Source organism: Lepisosteus platostomus, chromosome 7 (genome assembly GCF_059453375.1).
Source record: "Lepisosteus platostomus isolate fLepPlt1 chromosome 7, fLepPlt1.hap1, whole genome shotgun sequence".
Lineage (NCBI taxonomy): Eukaryota > Metazoa > Chordata > Actinopteri > Semionotiformes > Lepisosteidae > Lepisosteus > Lepisosteus platostomus.
In genome coordinates this window covers 49,599,864-49,611,319 of record NC_142617.1, presented here as the reverse complement: position 1 = coordinate 49,611,319, position 11,456 = coordinate 49,599,864, and the positions used below count along the sequence as shown (strand labels likewise).

Sequence of the window (11,456 nt, the reverse complement as noted above, 5' to 3'; positions counted from 1 at the left end):
GGGTTCTGGGGGACTAAAAACACTAAATAATCTGCCTCTAAAACCAGGGTACTCCCAGGGTCATTGCTTTAAAATATATCAGGAAAAAACGGTATTTGCATTTTTATTCTGTGTAAATATTTAGGAACGAGACGTATTCACCAGCTAAAACAAATAAGCAGGCAGTGACATCTATTTATTCGTGTCCAAACACAAAACTCTGATATACCGGTATATATAACAATATTCTGTACGTTTCATAATGGACACCAAGTGCCGTCAACACCCAATAAAATAATCAAACCGACCAGGTTGCCTATTTTTTTACAGGAAGTGCTCCTGACACACAGCTGACAGCTCTTAAAGGCGCAGGGGCCTGGAAACGTCGGCCCACCATTTACGAAAATGGAGCGCAAGTTAGTTTGGAAGTGGGGTATATCATAATATAAGCGTCCGGTATTTCTAAGTCTTTTTTATTTATTTTTTTAACGCGGCAATTGTCTAAAGCAGAAGGGGGCAGTGTTAGCTAACGGCGCTGTATTGAAATAGGCTCAGCCTGCCGCGCCCACGTGTAATTACTGTAAGTGACGGAAATGAATTGGCTGAAAGAAGCGCGTAGTTTCCCCTTTTTTGACATCGTACTGTGAACGCAATTTCACACAGGTGCACCGTAGATTTAGAATAGGCATTATGATACAGTTCAATCGTTTTGCTCAAATACGCCAGTGCTTCTAAAATGCTATAGCACCGGCCGGGGCTTGATTAAAGTAGTTCATGTATCCCAAAGGAAGGAATCTAGACTGTGCATGTTGTAAAAAGCAATGATATTTAGGGGTAAAATAAAGTTTTGTCTTTTTCTTATTATCTTATTTGGGCCGATTCTCCGCCCACCCAGCAGGCGTAGTCCGTGTCACCACAACAGCTTGCTTTGTTGGATTGTGTCACAGATGAGCAATTAGCAGAGCTGCCGTCTGGCCGCATAATTAGATGGGACTTTGAAACGGAAGATTTTTATAGCTGTCCGTCCATGTACACAAACTAATGAATGCGTGGACTGGGTAACATGACTAAATCTGCACAGTTGTTTCTCTTACACAACGCAAGAATAGTGATCTTTTATTATCGTTTAAAAAATGTAAAAGCATTGAATGTTTTATTTTTTTCCTGCTATTGAGATATTTCATTTCATTTTGGATTTTTAACACCAAATGATCATTACAAGCTCGGACGTGACTTTAACGCACCCCAGACCGACATTAAATAAGCGATCTGTAGTTGCCAGACCAAGAGAGCAACAGAACAGCATGACGTCTCTTGATTGAAGGAAAATCCAATTACAGTGGTACAATCATTAACAAGAGAGTGGCAGTTGGAAAATCTACATAATGAAAAGTATTAGTACGAAAACATTCAACATGCACGCACGTTTAATGAATTGCATTGCTTGTGCTTAGGATCGAATTAGCAAAGGATTAACATTCAATTTGCACATCCATGTCCTTCTGTTTAAGGGTAATTGTTCAATCCTGCCCCTGCCTCAAGGTGTGTGTACCTTCGCGTGGGTTGGAAAGCTTCAGCCACGGCGTGTGACAGGCTGGCTTCTCGCAGGAGCAGAACGAGAGAGAGAAGCCGGAACAGATCTGAGCGGTGGGTGCGATGAAACACCGCTGACACGCGTGGGTGCACGGCCAACTCTGGCTGTGACCCAGAGACACAGATCGGAGAACCGAGGAGGCAGAAATAATTTTTAAAAACCCAGTTATTTATCTAGGCTCCAACTTAAAGCCCATCAAAACAGCAGGGTAACAGCGGAGGCTGTGGTCATTAACAGTGCATCCATCACCTGTAGAAAGTTTAATAATCCCTTGTTACATGATAGCAGCAGGTTCTCAGTCCAGCTGAGCACTAAATGACCAGGTTCTGTCGCTATTGGATCATTAACTAGTCAAAGTGCTGCCCCTTTAAAGAATACTGTGAAAATAACTACACGCACGTCAAGACCAGAGCTGGAATCCTGATAAATCACAGCTAATAATTTAATGTAAGTGTAAAAGATATGTAACCACATAGAGGCACAGCCAGGCAGAGACCTCGTCTATACCCTATTCACAAGCTACACTAATACTGACGCCATACTGCACTTCCTACAGAAGGTGTTGGTTGAGAAACACACCGTATACAATGTAGTATGCTAAGCACAGAGTGGCTCCAGTCACCTTTGTCGTCGCTCAGCTGCCTCGGTTCGTCCGCTAGCACTGTCGGTGACGCGGGGGCCTGTTCCCGTTCGTGTCAAAGCCAGACTCTCCGGGCCCCAGTCCAGGTGTGTGAAGACAGCCTAGACTCGTCAGATCAGAAGCCCCTGGACAACTCTGTCTCCATTCTGAATGCTCGTGATCTTTCACTTGCTGGGACGCATGATTTAATTATGGTTTTTTTTTAAGGGGGGTGGCATTACATTAAAATGGTTTACATGTAACGGCTGAATTATTTTATTTCAAAAGACAATGATAATAAAGGACAGGGAGACTGTGTGCTTCTTTGTTCTTTCGCTTAGGTCGAGGAGAATAAAAAGGAGAACGCTGTTTTCTCTGTGTTTCAAATCGGTCTCCCAAATATATTAGGTGCTCCTTGTAATGATAGGACTACATTTTGCAAATTGTTGACCATTGTTATCTTTAGACAGGACATGGGACCCCAACAGAATCCAAAGTGTGTGTATCCTACTTTCTTTGTGTTAAACATTGTATTAATACATATGGAAACAAAAACAAATCGCTGACATCGCGTTCCCAGCAGACAGTAGCGAGCGGGAAGAGGCCGCGTACAGTAGCACTCATCAAGGTGCGACTCCGGCTAAGAGCCCCTTCCTAGAACTCTCTTAATCGCGCTGCACTGTGAAAAGCACTATAAAAGATTGCTAGGACAAAATAAAAAAGGCCTGTCCACGAATTTCTCCAAAACCTCCCTATCGGAAATACCCGGAAACGAAATGCATGAGATGTTGAACAGGATGTTTTTAATCAGTTATGTTCTAATAAAAATAGTCTGTAATAAATCTGAAACTAGCATGGGATACCATTCTTTACAATCCATTTGTGACTGTTAAGATTCACTTTCCTCGCTATATTATTTTAAATTTTGGCGTTTATAATATTATTTAAGCTATTTTGAAAATCGGTGAAACACCGAGTTTGCCTCCCCTCTAACCTCTTTTTTCAGAGTTGACTGCCTTGCAGTTCCATGTCCGGCCGCTATGTGGCGCAGGCTGAACAGAATGGGACCAGGTTTTCTGGTGCTGGCATTTTTCAAGTTGATGTTTTAACACAATTGATTTTCGACGTCGCTGGTTCTGAACTCAAATTTCGATGCTTTTCTTTGTTTTCAGCTTATTATAAGTGAGGCAATAGCTTACATCTCCCTCTGTACTGAACTCAGTGCTGTTCACTCTGCTGGACATATGCTATTTGTAAACGTACACATCTTTCCATGTGATTGTCACAGTCAGTACTCTGTCTTTATTTACGAGATTAACGTCTGTCATGACAGCTCTTTGTTAATCGCTGAGCAGATAAGTAGGCTGTGTCACAGACACAAATGTCTGGATACAGTGTGGTAATTGAATAGACAGAAGAGATGAGTTTGCTTGTTTAAGCTTTTCAAGGCTGGGGTAAAATAAAATAAGAAAGACAAGTATGTGCAAGTTGTAAATATACTCTCACAAGTGTGTACAAGTTACCACCTCAATATGTATTTGCTCTCAGATTTCTTATAAGAATACGTACAAACTGATATATACAGAAACAGTTGGAATTACATGCCTTTGCCTAGACCTACTCTTGTTCAGTAATATTGTTGCTCTTAAGCCCTGAGCAGTGCTGGTGTGTCCACTGTCACATATTTTGGTCCCAAGTGCCCTAGAAACACCACCACAATATGAACAATAACTGTGACAATAAAGAACCTTTTTTCCATTCCTCCTCCCAATCATGTTTACATCTTTATAACCTCCAGCCCAAAGGGCTGGTTCTGGCTTCAGCCATGCAGTTGGGTAGCTTGTTCCATTCTCCCGCAACCCTCTGTGTGAAGAAGTGATTCCTGGTTTCATTTTGGAATGAGTTCCTACTTGTGTCCTCTGGTTCCTGTCATGGTGGATTTTGAAGAAGTCCAGGTATGCTATGTGTGGAGTTTGCATGTTCTCTTCCTTTTTTTTTTCCTAATGAGTTACCTCCCACAGTCCAAAGACATACTGGTATGTTGACTGTCTTTGGGGAATTTGGCCCTGGTGTGAGCACGTGTCTGTGTGTGGGTCTGTCTGTATCTGTACGTGCCCTGCGATGGACTGGTCAGGTGTCCCCTCCAAGGTGTATCACACCTCACTTTCCCTTTGGGATCAATGAAGTCTTATCTATCTATCCTGTCTTGTGCCCAGTGCTTCCTGGGATAGGCTCTGGGCCACAGTGACTGAACTGGATAAGTGGTGTGATGTGATGTGTTGGGTTCACTTTTCCAACGCCTCGAAATTCGACACAAAAAATAAAATAGCAAGAACTAAGTAAATATCAAGCGTGTACTGATAATATAGACACAAGTAACAGTGTAAACATCCTGTAGGTATGTATTTCGTGTCTTCACAAAATGCAATTAGCAAATTAATAAGCTTGTATATTTTATGATTTTGAGTCACTCCTCTGTTTAATGCAAGGTGTACAAAATCAAGCATTCAACTCGCATTGCTAGCTACATCTGTATGAATTGCCTCAAGTTCCTTAAAAGATTAACTGAAACTGTAAATCGTTACATTAACTGTAAATCATAATAAATGTCAATTATGACAAGCAGTAAGTCATACCTTTTCCTTTCCTGCTTTCCAATTAATTCTCCTGAATTAACAGACTTTTTAAAAATCAGATCTAATTTTCTTCATTTGAACCAGCGTAGTTAATGTTGAACGTCTGTGCTGTGTGTCTCTATCAATCGCCCGCCACCCTGAATTGGAAGAAGCGGTTAGAAAATCGGACAGATGGATTTATACGTAACTTCGCATTGACACTATGCGGCTTTGCTTTACTTTGTCATACAAAACAACAACAGCAATACTTCTTACATTTTACATTCATAAACGACGTCCGAGGAAAACAAAAAAGGGGGGAGGGGGTGGACCAAAGAAGGGAACGCAAACAACGGCATAACGTGAACGTAACGACACGGGAATCGGTGAAAGCTAATTGCAAAAGCCGCTCGGATTGGTCCGGGGAGATAAAGGGGCGCTGGCCCTTTAAATCTGCGGGGACACTGCCTGTCAGCCTGCGCGCGGAGTCCTGGGTGCTGTAACCTGAGAGCGGGGGTGGGGCCAGGCCCTGCCTGCTGATGACGTCAGGCCGCGGAGTAGAGCGAGGGAGAGAGAGAGAGAGGGAGCTGCCATCACCGCTGGGGCGACTGCGCCTTTAAGAGCTGTGGGATCGGAACAATAAAAGCTCATGGTCTCACAATGAGCCTAATCGATATGTTCTTGATAAAATTCGCTGTTTTCTTGTACTGCGCGAGAAACGCGGGAGGTAAGTTGGGTTTCCCGTTTTGATTTTGTTTTCCGCCTCCTTGTTTTAAAGAAGTGCGGGCTCGCTGGCCGGGATGGCAGAGAGGAGGAAGGGGGGGGCGGACTTTCTTCGCCGAGAGCTGGGCAGTACTGGGAAACCGTGTCCTCCCAAGTCAAGCGCGCTGAATGCCCGGGAGGGTTCATCTTTTTAAAAAAAAAACACGATAACGTTACCCGGGCTAACACACGGGCACCGAGCACTTGGGCCGAGTTTGACGTCTCTTTGTAGAGCGAGAAAAAGTTAAAAAGCGGTGCGATGGAAGACATTGCATTGATATTAATAAAGATGGAGGGGCCGAGTGCGCTGGGCTCGGTGTGACAGAATAGGTATTGCCTGTGTAAGGCAGTGCTCGACACCACTCTTTTCGTCCTGCTTGTTTTTTTTTAATGTGCGTTTTTGTGTTGTTTTTTTGAAGTGTTCAGACCGCAGACGCTCCGCTGTGGTTGTACCAGCTGGGGTGGTCGTGTTGTGTTTTTAAAACGGCGGTCAGTCACAGATGTTATGTTGTTGGATGATAAGGGAGTGTTGTGTGTTTTTAAGGAAGGGGGCACGTTTCGCTGCACTGGCGTGTGTGCACTTGTTGTTATTGTTGTTGTTGTTGTTTTTTATAATTTCAAGTTAAATGCCTGTGTGGGGGCATTATAGTTGAACGGCAGTCGGCGGATTAGGCTAACACGGATATGTAGAAGCAGCCTGAATAGGTGTTACAATTGAATATTTCCTTCTTTCGCTTGTGAAACCGTGGTTCGTAAAGTACAGCGGTATTGCTTCTTGGTTCAAAATGTCCCCTTTTGTTTTGAAATTATGAATCGGGAATAATACTAGCTTTATTTTTTATCAGCGATCAATGTTTCTTCCCCCCTCCCCCCTTTTTTTTAAATAATAACGCCTTGCGGTTAATCTGCCCTAAAGAGAAGCGATAAATCGCCATGAAAACTCGCTCACTGCGAAAGTGAATCTGGAGGCAGGCCCTCCCCAGGCACAAGCTCGTCTGTCAGTATCGCACAGCGAGTCACATTCAAGACCCAGGCGGGCAGGTTGCTACTATTTTATCTCCATCCTACTTTGCTGAAGGATCTGGGACAAAACCGCTCGGCAGCGGGAAGAAACGGAGCTACGTCCGCCCGGTCTTAAATTATGTCAGTGTGTGTGTGACGGCTCAGGCGACAGACAACATTTTAGTTCGACCCCCTTCCTCCACCGCCAGCTCGGTATTAACCCCTTCAGGGTCGGCTTCTGTGACGGGAAGGTCTGCTCCATAAAAGCAAACAAAAGGCGCCCGGTCCCCGAGCGGCTCGCGCGGACAAAGGCACGCGGCTCCGGGTGGCATTGTGGGATTCTTCATGGCTTCTCCCGCACCTGGCGCCACTGGCCGCACCGACTGCGCCTCGGTGCGCTTCCCCCAGGGAAGCGGCGCGACAGAGTACAGTTTCGACATGTATTTCATCACGTGTAGCCCGGACAGAGGGATGACGAACGGGAATCGCGACGCTTCAGCTGCGGACGCCCTGTCGTCGTTTTGCGGAAGCGATAGAGGCGTTTGGCTGTGCGGCTTTTGTGTCCATAAAACAGGATCAAGATGTAAACAAAGCAAGAGACAGTTGAACACGCAGAGGTTAGTTCCGCGACGAATATCCCCCCCCTCCCGCTTGCTCGTTTGCAGCCTGCATGCTGACGCAGTACACATCTCGAACCTCAGGATGTAGACTGGGTTTTCATACCGAGTGGCGCAGCAGTTATGTTTTCTTTCTTGTTGTTGTTAGCTCTTGAGTTCTTTTGGAAAGGGATTGCATGGTAGTCCCCGTTCTGGGCAGGTTTCTCAAATGCAAGCGGCCCATTAAGGGTAGAGGTCTCCCGAGTAAGGTTTTTTTTTGGAAATGTCACAACATGAGGCTGGGTCCCACCGATGCTGACTTGAATTGCTTTCGCCCACTGGGAACTGCCTGCCATTTAACCTGGAGCTCTTTTTAGTGGTGTTCTAAGTGTGCTGTGCTAAAACAAGCAGCCTGTACCACACTTGAAAGACAATCCCGTAGCAGTGGTGAACACTTTAAGGGATACACCTCAACCAGACACCCCCCAGCAAAATAATCAGTTTGTTTAACAAGGTACAAACCTGTTTACTCTTTCTTTTTAAATATCAGTAACTGTGGTACTCATTTTTGGCATCCTGCATTGTCTCAGAGGGTTGGAGGGTGATCTAGACAGCTCTGGACTGTCTCTGTGTTACTGATCACTGGACAGTCAGGCCTTGCTGTGCTCTGGACTGTCTGTGTTATTGACCACTTGACAGGCAGACCAGTCAGTGACCTAGACAGCTCTGGACTGTCTCTGTGTTACTGACTGCTGGACAGGCAGACCAGTCAGTGCCCTAGACAGCTCTGGACTGTCTCTGTGTTACTGACTGCTGGACAGACAGACCAGTCAGTGCCCTAGACGGCTCTGGGCTGTCTCTCAGCATTGCTGACCACTGGACAGTCAGGCCAGTCAGTGCCCTAGACAGCTCTGGACTGTCTCTGTGTTACAGATCACTGGACAGTCAGGGCATACTGTGCTCTGGACAGCTCTGGGCTGTCTCTCAGCTTTGCTGACCACTGGACAGTCCGGCTGTGCTGTTTGAAGCCTGCGTCCAGTTCTGGGCTTGGTCCTGACTAAACCCCTCTTACCATTGTAACAGTGTTACTCTTTGCTTACTCTGATTTCATTTCTAAACTGGTGTCCTTAAAAGCCAGCAAGTTATCTTCTGTGCTAATATTGATTCTTTTACGGTGTGCAGAACATGGTGCTTTCACTTTCTGTGCCAGGTGGTAAGGGTGTGCAGAAAACACTCCTCACGGGCATAATTTAGTGAGACATGCTTGTTGAAAGTAGTTTTTGTGTATCCGTAACCTTGGCTGCTGTGGCTCATGTTTGGGAAATGTTTTATACATTGATTTTAATGTTGCCTTGGAAGCGAATGCGCCGCCCTGGGGCGACAGCGCTGGCAGGGAGCTCCCCCGTCTCTGCGTGATGGAGACCTTCACAGGTTCCGCCCCCGAAGAGGAACACAGATACCAATTCAGTATCCGCCTTCGGTAGGCCCCGTGTGATCGGGGCTGACCCAGCAGGGCAGTCGAGCTGCTCGGAGTAAATCCGAACAGGTCTGACGGGTGTACCTTATCGTGAGTCATCATTCGGTTCCCTGCTCCGTCTCTCTGAAGTGTGCACGGGCGGCACCCTTCCTTGTGGGTGCTGCACCAGGCTGAAGTAATCACCTTTATGGAATCGGTGGAAGTTAAGTTATGTTGATTGCGGCCATGGGATGTTCAACATTCGAGTGTGCCTGAAGGCCTCTCTGCCAGGCACGGCGTGGAGTTCTGCAGGAAAAACAGGAAACACTTATCCACCATCTGACTACTTTAAGAGCGGTTAGGCTTTCAAGTGGAAATTTGTTTTCTTGTTACAGTTTCATAATTGCATATTATGATGTTTATTGAACATTATTTAACTTTAAACCAGGATTTGCAAGTGTTTTTTATTGCTGCGATTCAAAAAGTAATATGGATTATATTTATCCTCCATGGGTGATTTCCACATTGTAGTCTTGTAGGCTTGGCACTTGTCTGCCTGGTCTGAAACATACAAGTTATCCTTTGTTTATTTGAAGATATTCTGCTGTGACGTCTTCTCCCTGCCAGTTTATAAGCCATTTGTTTTCTTGCCTCCTGCTGTTTTTGCCTTGTTGACTCTGTTTCTTTCAAGAGCTTAACCTGTATAACTTGAGTTAATGATTTGAAACACATCTGGTAATTCTTACTGATTGAAGTGACTTTTTTTTTCCTGTTCATTTTCAGTGCAGTCTGTTGAAATTTTGGATTTGATATGCATTTCGTAAACGCTTTTGGTGATAAAACACAACTTGTTTGTGATCAAAATTGTGGTTTATAAAGGAATAAGGTCTACTGTGTTGGTCATCTAACACCATCAGAACAGTAAGAAGAACAAAACGCGAGCAGTTGTTTTTGTAAATAAAAATCCATGTTGCATGGCGTGCATGTTTTTTTTGTGTCCTTCAGTGGCAACTGAATTAAACTAAACTGAGGGAATGAAACAGTAGAGCTGGAATGAAAGTGTGTGTAGTTCATGGAAAATAGACTACTGAGGCTGGAAATACCATCACTGTGCAGACATCCCTCAATCCAATCAGAAGCATGCACACAAAATGTTTAGTAGCATAAACCATCCTCTTTAGACATAGTTGAAACTGCTTTTTCTGGAGCGAAACTTGCAAAAATATCCAGGATATGAGAAGTGAGGCTATTAAATTCTGGGTGGTTTTGCAGTGGTGAAATGCCAATAGTGGGGGCATGTGTTCCTGGGTTGAAAGAGAGTTCTTCAGGATGCCCCCTTCCTGCCCGAGATCAATAATAGCATGAAAATGTCCTCATTAAGAGAGATCACTTTATTGGCCATATACAGTTTCTTGTATTAGGAATTTGTCTTTTCGTATATCCCAACTTGCTCTCTATGAGACACACAGACAGGGAGAGAAGCGTGGGGTCAGAGCGCAGGCTCAGCCATTTATACGGTACCCCTGGAGCAGTTGGGGTTGAGGGCCTTGCTCAGGGGCCCAGCAGAGTAGAATTCCTCTGCCGGCCGTGGGATACGAACTGGCAACCTTACAGCCACAGGCGCAGATCCTTAGCCATAGAGCCACCACACCGCCTTGATTCAGGGATCGTGTGCTTTTGGAGGATGAAACCATGTCTCTTGGGGCAGGCCCACTTGTAGAGGGGCTCATGGTCAGTGACGCAGCAATCAGCCAACTTGCAACCTTCCAGTTTGCGCAGTAAAGAAGGAATTGAAAACATAATTGAAAGTGCAGTTAGTGGAAAATATAGCTCATGGAAAGGGCTGTGGCGGCAGTCATTTCGAAATGGGCTTGTGCCGGGGAACACAAATGCTGTTGGGTAGTACTGCCTGAAATGGCAAGCGCTGTCTTGCTTCAGGGGGCACAGAACAAACAAATTATAGGTTGAGCTCAAGACGGCTACGTTTAATGTTAGAGCTGTCGCAGGGTCGGCTTCTTTTCTGAAGAAGAACCTTTCTCCGTTTGCATTAAAAAACAATTTTATGATGCACGGCAATCGGTTCTTGTTGTTGTTCTTGGTATGAAGTCGAGAGAAATCTCCTTGTCAAACGCAATTAAATATTCAAGGGAATGACTTCAATATTTTATGCACTGTATAGAAATCACATTAGCCCAGATGTTGAAAGAGGAGCGCTGACTGCTTTCTAAGTGAATAGCTTGGCATTTGACATATTCCTATTGTGAGGGAACAGATTGTTCTCCAGTGGTCCCCTGGCCTGGAAGTCCTGTCTGTTTTAGTGGAATTCAGGTGCAGTGTGGAGATAAGGTGTGTTTTGGCGGGAGGGTTACTGTAATCCTTTTAGTCAGTGCGTGGGTGAGAGAACTAGTTTTTAAAATGTATTTTTCTACTTTTGATAGAACGCCCTCATCCAATTTGGCATGAATACTTATTTTTCTAGAAAAGGGTAAAGGAATACCGTATAGGATTTAAAACAGCTGGAGATGTGTCTAAATGTTTTTCTTCCTATTTGAAATACAAAAACTTTTCCTTTCTCATGGTATAGGCTTAGTTGTTTACCATCAAATGTTAATTCTTTTTTTTTTATTTGCTGAAGTAATTGGCGATGTAGCGCTTTGCTGCTTTCAATGAGTTTAAAACTATGGATGAAGCTGTTCAAATATTAAAGGCAGTTTATGGCTTGGAAGTTTCCTAATGAATAAAATAGGAGCTAGATGAGTCTGAATCTCTAGACGGGTCGGGTTTTTTCAACCGAACGATGATTTTCTAACCCCAGTGCATTTCCAGCTTGGTT

General features: G+C 44.6%; 1 protein-coding gene across 2 annotated transcripts in view; it reads left to right on the top strand.

Annotated features, from left to right (window-relative positions):
* The first annotated feature begins 5,366 nt into the window (after positions 1–5,366).
* Positions 5,367–11,456, top strand: part of adam10a (ADAM metallopeptidase domain 10a) — a 93,737-nt gene continuing 87,647 nt past the window's right edge. Inside the window, exon 1 of one of the 2 annotated variants that reach the window (XM_088640979.1) lies at positions 5,367–5,534. In XM_088640979.1, the coding sequence (XP_088497105.1) occupies positions 5,468–5,534 (67 nt within the window). In that variant the 5' untranslated portion in view covers positions 5,367–5,467. Of the gene's footprint in view, positions 5,535–7,049; positions 7,189–11,456 lie in introns of those variants that run through there. The other variant, XM_088640980.1, reaches the window with a different exon arrangement.